This window comes from Aulostomus chinensis, chromosome 19 (assembly GCF_037954235.1).
Source record: "Aulostomus chinensis isolate RoL2024-O1b breed Wild chromosome 19, RoL_Achi_v1.0, whole genome shotgun sequence".
Lineage (NCBI taxonomy): Eukaryota > Metazoa > Chordata > Actinopteri > Syngnathiformes > Aulostomidae > Aulostomus > Aulostomus chinensis.
This window is the reverse complement of record NC_141338.1, coordinates 26,042,057-26,058,284: the sequence shown is the minus strand read 5'-3', so window position 1 is coordinate 26,058,284 and position 16,228 is coordinate 26,042,057. Positions and strand designations below refer to the sequence as shown.

Genomic DNA, 16,228 nt, shown 5'->3' with positions numbered 1-16,228 from the left:
CCACACTCCACTCTGATACACAGGTCCCACACGGCGCCGAGGGACGTGGCAGCCGCCACAGCTGCACCAGCTCCCTCGGATGCAGGCTCACGGGACATTTTAAGCATTGAATGCAAATATTTACACGGCTGTCCAACATACGTAGTGTCTGAGTGAACGGAGGCTAATTCAAATGGTCCAGGTTTCTGCGCCGCTCGTCTTACATGCGTTCTTGCTTCAGTTAAATACGAAGCGCAGAAGCCGTCGCCACAGCAACCAGTCAGAAGTCTTCAAGTAACCTTTTTTTTTTTCAAGCAGCCAAGTTTCACCTTGTTGCTCAGCTAAATTTAATCATGTTTATTTTGTGCCATTTGGCCATGATATTGGCTCTTAACTACACAACACACAATACAATAATATGTTATAAACATAGAAAAATAGGCTGTTGAAACTTAGCGTACAAACATGCAATATTTGAAAATTGAAATGAACTCATTTCTTCTTCTGTCCCCATCAATGGCCAAACTTTTTTTTTTGCTGATATTTCTTTGGATTGTAAAACAAACAAACTCCAACATGAGTCGGCTGACAGCATCCGCACCACTGGCTGGATGACTCATGGACATGTGACACATGGAAACTGATCTGACATCAGCCCAGATGCTTGACACATTGCAGGCAGAAGCTTTTAAGAGGTTACCACAGATGAAAAGTTGCTGTAGTAAAAGATTTAAAATCACAAGCAACTTCACACATTTTTAACTCAATAAGGAAAAAAAAAGGTCACCAGTGTGAAGGCCTGACACCAACAACAACAACATGGCCCTGAAGCACAACAACAAACAATATCAAACTCCATAAAGTGCAAGCTCACAATGTCAACACCAGGAATGGAGAGGTTCTTCTCATCATGAAAAAAGGAAAAAATACACAAACATCCTAAATTCCGTACAAATGTAAAATCCTCGCTTCAAGTTGTCGGGACGTTGGAATGTAACATCATTAGAAAAAGAGCCCAATGACAAACCGGCATCATCAATATTATTGGTTTTCTCCCTCTTATTGTTAACTTTGTATTTTATTAATACTGAACACATCTGTGCCAAAACATTGCTTTACATTATCTGTACATGAACAATCTCAATAAATAGATAAAACACAAAACATTTTCTTATCATTTCTGTTGACTGACGAAGCTTAAAGCTCCCTGTCAGCTTCCGGCACGGCAGCTGCTTTCACCCCCGAGAAGCCCGACTCCTGAACATCACCAGCACTCGTTCCAGTGTGAGCGCCATTCCAACAAACTACATCTTACAACCGTGAAACCAGGCCAACAGCTGGGTGTTTTCACTCCAGCTGAGCTTTAAGTGGGAAGTCAGAGGAGATTCGACTGGTTCTATGTAGTTAATGCGGCCGAGGTGCGACGCTGCCGGGCCCCAGACACGGAGTCGGGCGAACGAAGGAGCTCAGCAGCAGTCGCGGGCTCATCTTTTCACAACTTCAAAGAGTCATCAGAAACATGACAGGAATGCTACCGCTGATGTGCTACTTTACTGACTTGTCGCGCTCCTCTGACCCCAGGTCAGCTGATCTCTAGAACACACATACACAAACGGGCAGGACGGTCTGCTTAAATTACACCGCAAGTACACAAACATGTTACACGTCTTGTGTTGTGGCGGCCACGAAGAGCATTGTTTGAGATAAATCACAGCATGCAAATCAAACAGAAACAGATTGTTTTCAACAGTCAAGATGATGGTCGCTACGTTATAGCTTTCCTTCCCATCTTTCTGCAGTTCCTGTCACTCTTTAAACATCGGACGAAGTGGGGAGAAAAGGAACATGGCAACGGTTCAGGTGACTTAACTGGCAGGTCACATGGCAGTCGTGACATCTTTAAAGTTCCAGACGGTAGCATGAGGTCAATGTTAGCAGTGTGTTTGACCTTCATGTAGGTCATTACCGCCACCTAGAGGTCTTCTGGTTGACACCAGGTCAAACCAGGCTCATCACTGCTTCTTCTTTTCTTATCTTTGCCTGCTTTTTTTAAAATTCAAAAACATGGAAAAATGCCATGAGGAAGAAAATGGAAATATCGGGGACAAAATGTTTTAGAACAGGAGAACTACATTTATTCTCCATAAAAATACCTGTTTGCCAGATGAGTGACGCTGGATCAGCTTTCTGGCTTGAGAAAGCAGCATTTACATCAAGGTGAAGTCAGAATGTTCTTCGTGTAGCTGAGGACCCCTGGGGTCCCCGGCCTGAGACCCCTGCTCTAGATCCCCTCGGACTCAGAGAGATTGTCTTCATTTGCTGGCTCAACTACAAGTGTCCATGCAACCTTGAACACGTGCCACTTCTTCTTCTCTGCCGGAAAGCTGGCAGTCACACTTATCAGGGAACCTTCTGCATGCAAATATTGCACAATGGTGAGAAACAAAGAAGTACCACGTTCACAACACACAAGGCCAAAACAACAGCTTCTTAAAGGATGCACGATTAAAGGGATGTGAAGGAGTGCTGGTTGATGATGATGATGTCTGTACAACTGATGATGGTCAACAGAAGTGGCAGACCGAGCCTCATGCACCCCGCTGCTGCATGCTACGAGCGCTGCTTCTCTGCTACAACTGTTCTCCAGCAGGCGCTGTTGGCTAATACAACCATCCAGACCAGGAATGGCTCTTTTGGTGAAACTCTTCATACCTGTTGGTCACATAGTCGTTCGGTTTTGTGATAATTACGAATGCCATGGAGGTACTGGTCCTCCTGCGCTGTCGCCTGCAGGGCGATGAAGTCACACCTGGAAGCTACGCAGAGTTTTCCTATCCTCTATCCTTTAAAACACAATCAAAATATGTCGATACTGAAAAACAACCACAACAACCGATATACAATAATCTGAGCAATAGAGGAACAAAGTTTGAGGCTGTACTTATCGCTCCAGGGTGGGCCGGCGAAAAGTTACCCACTGGCCGCTTACATGATGCTTAAACTTGTGAGGCAAAAATGGGGAATTTACACGGTGTTCAACTCTCTGGCTTCATCGAGTTGAACACTTTCATGTTGCGCTTCTACGTACCAGTTCAATGCAGGATGTGAGTGTGTAAGTGAGAATAAGCTGTAATTCAACAGAGAGAAAGCAACTACGTGAGCTGTGGCAGTTGAATGTGCGCCTATGTACATATGCCGTACTGTCCTCAGGAAAGATGTTAGTAGGCTTCAAGTGAGTCATCCCAAAATAGGCTCTGGACATCCAGCATCGTGGCCAGCTCCAACACGTGCTTCTGGAGGATGCTGCTCTCTACCGTGTCCTGTTTGGGGAGCTCAGGGTACGACTCCGGGAAGCTCCGAGCCTCCTGAAACAGAAAACAGCCGGTCAATGAATGTCGATCTATTTCACAGTCATTCTGGAGGCTGAGAGGTGATGAGATTCTGTCCCGTTGGGAGGAGCTTCAAGATAAAGTCACCCGTTTAGCTCCATTTTTGCTCATCACAACAGCAGAGGAAGGTCTCTGCTCTTTACTTCACCCTGCTCATCAGCTATTGGCTGACTCAGACTGGCTTCACCTACTCTGGAGTTTAGAGCTTCTTCTCTAAAAACGGCTGCCTGCTGCCACGGGCACTCCCACTCTTCTACTCTTACCTCCACATGAAAAGTACTCCTATCAGCAACATGCCTTTCACGGTCATCCGGTGCTGAGGATCTCCTGTCACGTCGCTCTGCATGAGACCACCGGTCCGTGGGTGGACGTCACGGTCGCGACAGCGGAACGTGACTCCGCCTCTATCATGGTTATTGACAAGTACTGTCACATTGCATATATGCTTCCTGACGAACACATTTTCCATCAGCTCTGCTACATTCTCTCTGGAAGAGAAATAGCTTCTGATGGCCATGCTGGGGTGGGTTCTGGATGCAGACATCATCGCGGACACCAGGTTGCCCTGTGGTACCGCTCCAGTACCAAATGAAGCACGATAACATTGACAGGCTGGAGACGTAAAAGTCCCAGTCAGTGGTGAACACAGAGACAGTTAGCCACACTAACATTTCAGGCTGCTAGTAGCTAGCAGAGCTGCTGCAGGGGGGCCAGCCCTCTGACTGGACCACCAGCGTGAGCCACTAACTCTCCTCACCCTTCCTGTGTTGCTGTGACACATGTCTGGCATCTGTGTGGCTACCAGAGGTGCTCACAAATCTCTGAGCTCCAGTCCAAGTCAAGTCTCTGACATCGGGTCTCAAGTCACTGTGTGTGACTTAGTTGGAACTCGAGTCCACGTCACAAGTGTAAGTCCTGATCTCTGGTGGCCACAGCCTGGACTATTTTCTGATGACTGATTGAACTTGCTACAATATTTCCTCTAAATCCAGAAACCTGGATTATTGTTGGATACTGCGAAGAAGGAGGACAACATCCAAGTGAATCTCACTGGTCAGGGAGCACAAACCCTGCAAGTTAACCTGCTATCTCAAATTTTTCATAACTTGTATGAGAATTTTGGAGTCACCCCTCCTGTGTTGAGAGCCTGGAGCAATGGCACGAATGCCTCTCTTATCCACCAATAAACTCCACTGTAAAAAATATGTTTGTATGTTTCACTTTCACGGCTTTACTTCTGCTGTCATGTCCTCTTCCGTCTGATCAGCTGTTTGAATAGACAGCACTGCGGTGGAGTGATACCAGGAAGTGCTACAACTGCTAACTGAGGACCCAACAGCCCTCAGACCCTCACTGTGGATGTTACCTGTACAAGTACACTTGACTCAATACAAAACATCCCTTTAATGTCCTCCTAGTAACTCCAGAGGAGAACCAGAGCAGCACAGACTTACCCGGAAGACTTTATGGAGTCTCAATGCAGCTGAACAGAACACGAAGCGAATCAGCAGCAGCCGGAGGAACTCATCTCCAAAGAACTGCAGGAAGGCCTGATCTGTGGGGGGAGTCAGAAGAAAGATGAGCAGCTCTGACATCAGGACATCAGTGGAGTCTGACATCAGGTCATCAGGTTATCAGGTCATCAGGTCATCAGGTTATCAGGTCATCAGGTCATTAGGTTATCAGGTCATCAGGTGAGTCTGACATCAGGTCATCAGGTGAGTCTGACATCAGGTCATCAGGTCATCAGGTGAGTCTGACATCAGGTCATCAGATCATCAGGTCATCAGGTGAGTCTGACATCAGGTCATCAGGTCATCAGGTGAGTCTGACATCAGGTCATCAGGTGTCACTCCTCCTTGTTCTCTATCACATGCGTCTGGAGACCAGAAGACTTAAAAATGACAACTTTCTGTTTTTAATTGTTTTGGGAGAGAAGAAGCAAGTTGAGCCTCAGAATTCTTTCCAACTGGGATTTTTTATAGTTTTCAAAGGTGAATCTTGGAAGTGAGAGAGAAGAGAAAAAGAGAGAGAGGGAGGTGGAGAGAGAGACAGAGAGGGAGAGAGAAATGACCTGTGGAGGAAGCTACAGAGTGCAGATCCTTCTCGTCCTATCACTGTGCGGTGCAGCACCGGCCTCATGGAGGTTAGTGAGTGCTCAGTTTTTTGTTTATCAGCATCCCAGAGATCCAATTTTCTCAATACGAGGACAAGATCCGCCTACATGGACCTGGACCATGATAAATATCACCAAAACGCATGTTTATCTAAAAACGACAAGTGCCTAAAGAGAAACAGACTAGAAGTCTTCATCTCGGTATGAAGATGAAGTCTGTGAAACAAACTTCTCAGCAAGCCATCCCGTAGACAGTGAGAGAATTCTGCACTCATGCTGGCGCTAAAGGAGGAGTCACGTGACCACTCAGGACAACAGGGTCACTCTCAGGGGAAGATGAACGTCCTGTCAACACATGCTGATATCGTCATAGTAACAGTATCATGAATGAAAGCAGACTTCATGATGTGAATTTTGTCAGTCTTGTAAACAAGTGGGTGACAGCAGAACAGATGGAGACGCTACCTATGGTCCGGGATCGAGCGATCATTTGCCCGATGTCACGGTAGACTTTACGTAGAAACTCTTGAGCGCGCTCCCAGAGTCCTCGCCGCACGCTGTTCAAACCGCAGACAGAGAAGAAAGCCAAAAGAGGGCTGTAGAGGAAGAGAGTGAAGAGACTCCCCCGCTGAGACTGATCTACACAGGGGAGAGGACACACTGTCAGACCCTGATGATCAAGACCCAGATCTGGACGTGGACATACATCACTGCTATGTGCGACTGACTAAGACCATCCTTTAAAGAACAGTGACACACACCTTGTACACTCTTGGGATAGACTTTAGGGGACAGCAGGCACACCAGAGGCTGGCCGAACAGATTCGTGAAATTCTGTTCGAATAAAGAAGAACAGAAAAGGTCCCATTCCCTCTGATGACAAACATTCAAAGAGATTCTGCCAGCTCGATCATCGTCTCCAGGTACCTTGTAGGCTGTGCTGTTTGTGGAGTCCACAATGACAAAGAGAGGTTTTCGGGTGAAGGGGAACAGGTCGCCTGGATGGAGGCTGCAACGTCACACAGTTAGTCAGGATGTTCTGCAAGCACCAAGGTTCTCAGGTTCCTGCTTGTGTGCTCAGAAATTCCACATCAACACTGAAGGCAAAAAACAATGCTGCAAGTGTGTACTGTACACTGGAATATATACATGAATACTGTCACTTTGGAATACTTCGCACATATTAAAGTGTTCTAAGAATCAACAGAGGACCGCATCTCATGTGATCGCAGGTGAAACAAATGATTTCAAAGATGAAGAAGCTGGGACAGAGAGGAAGAGACGGAAGGACGTCTGCTGCTACTGGGAGGGGTGTGGGTGATAAAACGCTGTTGCTGGAGGTCATGGCCCTGTTTTGTCCATTTCCCCTCTCAACATTCAAAGCCTGCAACACTTTAAGAGAGCTTCCATTGCATCATGGGTAAAACAGAACGGACGCTAACTTATCATTCACATTGTTTACGTCTCACCAGTGCATTTCTTTCTGGGCCTGATTTCTCTTCTGCACAGTCTCTCCGTTCACCACATCTCGATTTGTGTTTGTGAGAACTCCTCCAAAATCATAGGGACCTGGCAGAAACGTCCACAGAGGAGAGTTTGATTGCTTGACAGCACAAACTGGAACAGGTCTGAGGCAACACCTCTGAGCAAGGAAGCAACACCTGCAGGCTGATTTCCCTCAAACACATTCACACTGTCACTGATGTGTGTGTGTGTCTGTGTGTGTGTGTTCGTTCGACTCCGTCTTGCTCTCTGAGTTTCTAAGCAGCCCTCACCACAGAATAGCACACCTTTCTCGGGAGGCGCTTCTAGAGGTTGCAGTGCCCTCTGTTGGCTAAAAAACTAAATGTCACAAAAAAACTAGAGCACCTAGGAAGGAGGAAACTTCAGCTGATGACGCAGATGGCGGGCAGCTCGTTCATCTGCGTCATCAGCTGAAGTTTCCTCCTTCCTACGTGATGTTAAGTCGGCTGGTTTTCATAAAACATGGTGGAGGGAGGGAGCGTCCGCTCTCTTAACATCAGCAGAGAGCTGCATTTAGATCCAGCATTAAAATTTCATTAACTCAGAAAGCAGAAAGATCTGAACTCCCCTTGTATCGTATAAGTTGCTACTGTGTGTATGGAGAGGTCCACTCTTGATCTTTCTGATGAAGCACTCAACCCAAATCTGATACACACACACACACACACACACACACACACACACACAAAAACTAAATGCTGTAGGGTAGCGGTTGTAAAGATCAACACTGGCCCTGACATCATCTCATAATAACGTGTACATATTTGGGTTGGCGTCCATTCCTCCCACGAACATTCCACATGAAACATCACCTTCATAATCCGAGTGTCCAACAGGGAAGACTCCAGTTGCTGACAGATAGACGAGAAGAACGCTGTTAGCAGGCAGTTCCTGGGGACGGAGCAGTGAGGGAAGAGGAGAGTCAGGCAGCTCGCTGGTTTCTTTCTCTTCCATGCCAAATATGAGCACACTTCAAATTCTACTGCTTAAGTTGAATGGCTTGTGGTGCCCAATAGAACAAATCCAGAACTTTTACTACTATTTGATCTTCACATGCTCCTGTTAACCTACGTTATTCATAATGTTACGTTTTCCATTTCTCGTACACACACCTACATAGCCGTGTCACCAGCTGAGCACAGAGGAATCAGTACATGACGCGTATTAACAGCTGGAGGCGCCAAACTTTTCTCCAGTTAAAATAGGACAGCAGTGATGTCATCGTTCACCTTAAATGTCCCAGCAGGCAGGCCACTGAATCGCCCAAAAACCTACACACACGCAGCAGGCTGGATGGAAACGTATGTATTTTATGGATCTCGCTCATCGGTTTATCTATGACCGACCAAAAATTCAGCAGGTGTCGTCATGTCGGGTTTACTTTTTGACTTTGGTCAATTTTGTCCATTTCCAGGGCTCGGAGCTTCATCACCTTCACATTTGATCAATGTACATTAAAAACTACGTGTTCATAGTGGCACTTTGCTGTCTTCATGTGAGGGACAGCAACATAGGATATGATAGGTGAGTTCTCTAGTGCCACCTAGTGGATACAGGAAGTGGCATTTACACCCCATACTGGACACATTAGTCTGCTACGTTGCGCAGAATCTGCTCTCTAGTTTTATTTTGAGTCTGAAACAAAGCGACCATACGTTTCTGTTTTGTTAGCGTGTTGGCTATCATGGATGATAATGCCGATACCAGCAGGCGCTAAAGATTTTCTTCACATCAGTTTATGATGACGGTTACACGGCACAGTCACCGGGGGATTCTATGTGGGTCTCGTCTTTAGTCCGTTTAGCACATCGTGTGTGTGGTGATGTGTGAATACTCGTGTTGTTGTTCGTTTGTGCTGCTTTTCAAACATGTAAACCATATTTGTAGTCTAGGTCCCGCAGCTGTATCGGATCCTCTGACCCAGTGAGAACCTTGACGACCGCTCAGCTGCTCCTACTGAGGCTGCCTTCAACTGTGCAGGTATGACTTGTGCCATACAGCTATGACTGTGGTGGTCTGGTCCTGTCATGTGGTGCGTTGAGGGCATCTTTAGCTTTACTGCGGAGATGAAAGTCAATGCTGACCTTGAAAGAGGCAGACAAGAAGGTGAAAAGCTGGCTGAACGTTGGCTTGTACAGTAGATACTTGTGAGGGTTCTCCCTCTTAGCTGGCTTCTCATTGGGCTCCTGTGGAAAAACATTTCAAATAATCATTGCTTATAATTCAGTACATGTTTTCTTTCAGTGAAACTCTGGTGCTGATGGATGTCCACCACTGAAACCAGCTGAAACCAGCTGGAAGTACAAATGAGAATGCACTCAAGACACGGTCTGGTTTCTCAGACCACATCCAGAGGCGGTCCACATGTGGCAGTTTGCCAGAGTGAACGTGACCTGGAGTCTCATGTGTGAAAGGGTTTGGGTTTGATGCGAGAGGTGCGCATACACAATGAAGCTGAAATGCCATAAACCAAAAACATTAACATTTATAAAACTGTGCCCGTGCTCACCTGTGAATGAGTCCCCTGGACACGCCCACATTCAACCATAAATGGTCGATGTAAAGCAGCTCATGGATGAATGACAGCAGCCATGAGTCATTACACAGGAGCGTCACTGCAGTGTTTACAGCAATCAGATTGATGACATCACACTACAACATGGTGATGTCATCACTCAGGGGTTTCCTTTTATTATTCAATAAAGAAGGTTGAAGGTAAAATATTTCAAGGTTCGTGTGGTGACCTCGGCTGAGTTGTGGTTCTAAAGCACTGAGACTGAGGATGAAGAGGATCACAACTGGCTCTACCGAAAGACTCTGATGATGTCATGATCGATGCGTTCATGATGAAGATGAGGCAGATGCAGGTGAGGTGTCTGGGGTCTGACAGCTGCTTTTCATTGCAGTGATTTTACACACTAAAACGACAGGAAACATCAGAATGGTACTTGGAGATGTACCATCAGGTGATCCTGTCACTGTTGGTTCTCTCTGTATCTAACATCATCCTTGGGTTGTCATTGGATTTAGTCTTTAAATGGTATCAAATTCAAACGTGGTTTTGCAGCAATATTGGCTCAAAAGGGTCAATTTCTCCCTAAATCATAACTGTTGCGTGTAAAGTGGCGTTCACCAGTCTCAGGCGCCGCTCTGTGTGCAAGTAACCTTTAATGATGAGACTGCTGGGCAGTGGAGACGAGCGGCTGTCTCATCAGCACGTGACCTGCCCTGAGTTTTAGTGAGGTTCACAAACCTGTTAATACGTTTTTTTTTTTAAACACAATTTGTGAGAAAGAACTTTTTTGTGCATATGAGAAGTCTCACATCATTTACTCAGATTTGGGAAATTTGTTTTAGCAAACAAATGAGCTGCATTTATGTTTTTGTTCAGTATAATATCCAAAAAATCAGAACAAAATTCAATAGAGAAAAAAACTTCAATGTTAAATAAAATGACAGAAAAATGGGTTCTTCCTAATGCCTCACTCCTCCTCCAAGTTTCATTAAAGTCCATAGTTTTTGGATAATTCTGCTTCCAACAAACCAACCTGACATGAACCTGTAACCTTGGAGGAGGTACCCCCCCGACACTCACCAGCGTTCCCTGCTTCGACGTCTGTGTGGCCAGGTTCACAGGTTCCCTCTCCAAAGCTTGAAGCATGCGGAACATGTCGATGGTTAACTCACTAAACTTCACCTAGAAAAGAGGAAACAACACGGCGTCTTCTCATGAACAAGAACTGGCCCGAGCCGACTGCACCGACCCAGATATGACTGGCTGGAAATGTACCTCGCGTCTGCTTGCTAAACAGGGCGTTTTCCTTTTTTGGACATAATCCTGACAGTCTCACACACACGACCAGTAACAGTTGAGTCTGTTCTAAATCGCATGTATTCTTTATTCTATTGTGTGTTCTATTTAACAGTTTCATACGCAGGTTTTGTAGCTTGTAGTCCATATGTGAGGGATGCTCTAATTCTAGCATTACACTTTAGATCTGCAGATACAAGCATTGTCAGGTATTTAAAGCAAACAAAAATGGCAATGGATCATAGAACATCAAACTGCAGGCGTACGCGGGCTGACTGCCACCTACAATACAACAATTTCTTACCTAATCAAGCTCAAACTTTAGCATGAGTGTGTATGCAAACCCAATGAATGTTAGAGGAGTAAAATACTAAATCTGTGTTGGAAAATGGCATGCAGCACAAACCCTTTATCACATGCAAACATCCATCAACAGCATTCATGTAGCTACTGTGGGGCCGTGACGACACGTTTTACGAGCAAGAAGAAATCAAACGTCAAAGGCTATGAAGCTGCGCTTAAATGTTCACATCAACCAGGTGCTACACAGGAATCAACGACTGTGAATGAAGTGTTAGGACGTCAATTAGGAATTAGTGGGTTAAACCTGGCTGTTACAGTTGCCGATGATTAGTGCATCTGCAAGGATGAGCTGCCCAACCACCATGCCTTGTTCCAGCGGCGGTACGCTGCCCTCCTGCAGCCGATTGCTGGTGACCACCACAGAATTATTGTCATTCAGTACCATCACGGGGTCGGCCTGTTCAAAAACACAGATACACACCAGTGAGCCTGCAGCAAACCACCACCCAGTGGTCTGTCCAGTACCATGAGAGTTGCACTGGTAACATTTCTACGCAGCACCCGACTGCCAGTTACAGAGGACTCAACTTGGAGGTACTTCAGCTCAGACCCTATTATGTTTGCTCGACCCACTCGCCACTTCAAAAGTTTATTTGACCCCAAACACGCTCGAAAACTCACCAAATTTAGTACACACATCAGGTGCGGCGAAAAATTCGATAATTAAAAAAATAAGAAGCGCTCTACACAATAGCGCCACCTAGATACACAAAAAACCATGCTACAGCCTGTAGGAATGTCCTACAAACATGGGACCAACACCGTTTTATTGGTCTCGTCAAGACGGACAATTCATACGCAGACACCCCTGACTTAACTCTAACAGGATGTCCACAATTTGGACACGAATGTCCAATTTTGGACAATTTTGCACCCAGAACAAACGCTATCTCCTCCGAGGGCGTTCATGGTATCGCTTCCAAAACTTCATACATGACTCTCCAAACTCTGATGATCGAAATTTATTAAAAGCTTTGATATAGTGCCTACGGTTTGGGTTTTATAAGCCCTCAAAGTGGGGGAGACACTTTTTACACTTTTCACCTGACAATGGAAACCAATGGGGCACCTGTCTGCTCTCAGGGTACATACTCTCAAACACTCGCTTCTCACATGTAAACTAAATGTCCCACAGCCTCAAAATACACACCACTGTATTCCTATATGTGTGTGTGTGTGTGTGTGTGTGTGTGTGTGTGTGTGCGTGCGTGTGCATGTGCGTGTGTGTGTGTGTGTGTGTGTGTAGTCCAGCTGGGCTGAGTTGCCATGGAAACATGATCGGCACATGTTTAACGCACAACTTTAAGAACTGGCCGTGGGTATGAGTGGAACGTCGTTTCAGTGTTGTTAGTACTGTGTCTCCCTTCGCCACACAATAATATAATGGCACAGTATTCTCACATCTCAGAAGTCACCAAGCAGTAATTCAGAAGGAAAAATTCCTCTTCCTAGTTCAAGATAACTTACTGTGAGTATATGAAAGGCAAATACACTTTTGAAGTGGGTGAAGTCTAATGAGACAGGTACCCTGGAAGGTTTTACCTTGGCCCCCAGCACGACCGGAAGGAACCTAGGAGTTCTCTTCGATCAGGATCTGTCCTTTAATGCCCACATTAAGCAAATTTCTAGGACTGCTTTCTTCCTGTCTCAAGAAGACGCAGAAAAACTAGTCCCTGCTTTTGTCACTTCCAGGCTGGATTACTGCACCTCCCTCCTACCAGGCTGGACTAATAAGTCCCTAAAGACTCTCCAGTTGGTCCAGAACGCTGCTGCTGCGTGTTGACTAGAACTAGTAGAAGAGACCATGTCTCTCCTGGACTGCTTCTCTGCATGGTTCCCTGTCAGATTCAGAACAGAATTCAAAATTCTTCTTCTACCATCAAAGTCCTCAACAGTCAGGCTCCTTCATTCCTGACAGAGCTCCTAGTTCCCTACTATCCAGCTAGAACCCTTCACTCCCAGGATGCAGGGTTCCTGCTGGTTCCTAGAGTTCTAACAGTAGAATGGAGCCAGAGCCTTCAGCTATCAGGCTCCCCCTCCTGTGGAACCGTCTCCCAGTTTCAGTCCAGGACCCAGATCCCCTCTCTAGGTTTAAGAGCAGACTTAAGACCTTCCTTGTTGATCAGGCTTATAGTCAGGACTGCTTAGGCTGGCCCTTAGATCTGCTGCTATAGGCTCAGACTGTTGGGATCTCCCATGATGCACTGGGCTTCTCTCTCCTCCTCCTGTCCTCATACGTGTTACTAACTCCTCCTCTTCTCCCCTCATCCCAGATCCTAGTGCTGCTGAAGGAGGCTCCAGACCTGAAGAGGCTCCAGCTGCCACCCCTAGCTTCACCTGCTCACGTCCCCGTCTGTCCATCAGTCTCTCCTCCTGTCTCTCTCTCTTTATCTCTGTCCCTCTCTTTCCTTCTGTCTCTCTGTCTTCCTCCATTATCTGTCTTTGTCTCTGCCCCGCTCTCCTGCTCTCTTTCCCCCCAACCGGTCAAAGCAGAAGGCCGTCCCCACTGATCCTGGATCTGCTCCACGTTCCTGCCTGTTAAAGGAAGGTTTTTGTCGCCGCTGTTGCAGGATGTGCTCGCTGATGGAGAATTGTTGGGTGGAGGTTCATTGAAGGAGGGAAGTGCTGGACCTGCTCTACCTTTAAAGTGTCATGAGAGAACTTCTGTTGTGATTTGGTGCTATACAAATAAAACAGACTTTACTTGTCTTGAAGTAACACTTTAAACATTTTATTGAACGTAACATGTATGATGCATCAATGAGGTGTCCATGGGAAGTTGCTGTGTGGAACCTCCCAGAATGTTACCGTGATGTTTAGGGAAAGCAGCTCTATTAAACTCAGTAAAGTCAAAATATACTTTTTGTGCATAACTTCGGGGGGGCCTCAGTTTGGTGTAGGTAAGGATGAAGTTCGTGGCTTTTCAAACTGACATCATGGGGGTCTACTGAACCCAGCCAAAGAGATGAGTAGCAGTCACGCCAACCCCAATTGGCCCCCAGTGGACCTGATCTCCATCATGAATAATAGAATAAATGCAGCAGGAAGTTTGTGGGTTGGTTACCTCTACAAAAGCTGCCACTTCCTGCAGAACCAGGTTCCATTCCAACTGGTCCTCTGTGTTGAAGCGCTGAGTGTAATCTTCGATTTCTTCTGATAACTCCTGCAGGCAGCAGACAGGCAGGTAGTTAAAGATGTGGTTAGGGGGCAAATACAAGTACACAAACTCTATCTTCAGCCAACTGCAAAACTGGTAAATGAACCCCCCCCCCCCCATCTTGAGCAGAGGAAGGTTTTCTCTGTAAAGCCTCGAAACATTTGTCTTAGTTTCACTACTTTGCATCTAGTGCTGTACAAGTACAGCCAGTAAAGTTGATGCGGGGTGCTCACAGGCCACTGACACTTTCAATTTCCAATGTAAGAAAAGTCAGCCTCCGTCACCTAGAAACCTTGACAGCTACATGTGAGATGCAGCTGCTAGTGATGACACAGAAATTTGGTGTTCTATTTCATCCCTGCTGACTGCCAGAGGGCGGTGCTTAAAGCACTGAATATTCCCTTCGCGTATGCGCAGTCTGAGTATGTATGCCAACAATGTCACCTGTGACCCCCAGATGACCGGGAGAGGTAATATCTTCCTGGGCTTCTGTTCCTCTTTCTTCTCGCATGCAGTCTGTATGAATCAGGTAGCATTTGGCTAACTGCTCTTCTAAGACCCTGATTTTCTGATTTTTTCGGTCTACATTTCTTGACGGCACCGTCACTGGACGCCCTGTGACCATGTTGGTCGGAGCAGCGAAGTTCGCCCTCCAAGGGCTGCAACAGCTTGTTTGCCAGTATAGTAGTTTTACTGTCCTCTCGGACATGGGGTAGGTGTCATATTTTTGGCATCTCATGGTAACTAATAACTTGCTTACTTTGTGTAGACAGTTGTTGGTGTCGGCAGCATATGTGCACGCCCCCCGCCCCCACGACTGCTATTTTCATTTAGCTTTAATTTGCTTGTTTGAATTAGCGGCTGTGTTCGCTAAAGTCTCTTTACTTACGACTGTGTAGGTTGCACTCACTGATGGTGAAGGTAGTGTTGTGCTTCCTACTCCCGGTGTTGTGGCCGTATTTTGGAAAGCTATGCGTTTACTTTGATTGCTTCCGCCAGAATTGATAACGTTACTTGATTTCTTATATAACTCCTGCCGGGGTGTTCGCCCTTCCCCGGCTTGTGGTGTACTCCGGCTTCAGTGGTTGTGCTCACACTTGCTGACAGGGGTTTTATTCATCCTTGTGTACGCCAATTATCTTCTGTCACGGGCTGACCTGAGTGCTGTTGGCGCTAACCTTCCGCTGAGCACTCTGATCTCTCCTGAGTAGGCGGCGTGGAGCCTATCCCAGCAGCCTTCCCCCTGGACAGGTCAGCAGTCCATGGCAGGGCCAACACATGTAGACAGACAACCATTGGCTCTCCCAGCCACGCCTACGGTCAATTTAGAGTCTGGATTAACCTGGTCCCCTCTTGATGTCTTTGGACTGTGGAGGAAGCGGGAGTACCAGAGAGAACCCACGCAGGAACAGGGAGAACATGGAGACTCACCCAGAAAGACCCCGTGCTGCAGCCGGGGCTCCACCCACAAGCTTCTTGCTGGGGGGCCACAGTGAGGACCACTGCTCCACCGGGCTGCCCTGCTAAATATCATTTGTTGCTTGGGATGGTTGCCACTGCTAGTGTTGGCTGTGGCGCTCCTCTGCAAGCCGGTGATGTCTGACAGTCCATGCATGAATTGCAGCTACATGCCACATGCACTGAGGGCTGCTAGATTGGCCCAGGCCTAGGTGGGTGTCAACCCCTTCCTCAAGTCAGCTGCCTCCAGCTCATTCTACACATTCAAAACGCAGGGTTGAGTCTGCTGCACCCTCCAGGAAGAAGGTGAAATCAGGACACAGACTATCGTCTGTGGTAAATCGAATGTCTGCAGAGTTGGCTGAGATGAGGTCCCTTTTACAAGCTGGTCACTCTGACGCTCCTTTGGAGGCTGCAAGGGAATCCACTCC

At 46.6% G+C, this 16,228-nt stretch overlaps 1 protein-coding gene across 1 annotated transcript in view; it reads right to left on the bottom strand.

The window, feature by feature from the left end:
* Positions 1-274: 274 nt before the first annotated feature.
* Positions 275-16,228, bottom strand: part of scai (suppressor of cancer cell invasion) — a 28,082-nt gene continuing 12,128 nt past the window's right edge. The window contains exons 7-17 of the mRNA XM_086187519.1: positions 14,247-14,345; positions 11,427-11,579; positions 10,604-10,705; positions 9,093-9,194; positions 7,821-7,899; positions 6,954-7,053; positions 6,412-6,493; positions 6,246-6,318; positions 5,950-6,123; positions 4,823-4,923; positions 275-3,344 (exon numbers count right to left, since the gene is read on the bottom strand). Coding sequence (XP_086043645.1) covers positions 3,198-3,344; positions 4,823-4,923; positions 5,950-6,123; positions 6,246-6,318; positions 6,412-6,493; positions 6,954-7,053; positions 7,821-7,899; positions 9,093-9,194; positions 10,604-10,705; positions 11,427-11,579; positions 14,247-14,345 — 1,212 coding nt within the window. The 3' untranslated portion in view covers positions 275-3,197. The remainder of the gene's footprint in view (positions 3,345-4,822; positions 4,924-5,949; positions 6,124-6,245; positions 6,319-6,411; positions 6,494-6,953; positions 7,054-7,820; positions 7,900-9,092; positions 9,195-10,603; positions 10,706-11,426; positions 11,580-14,246; positions 14,346-16,228) is intronic.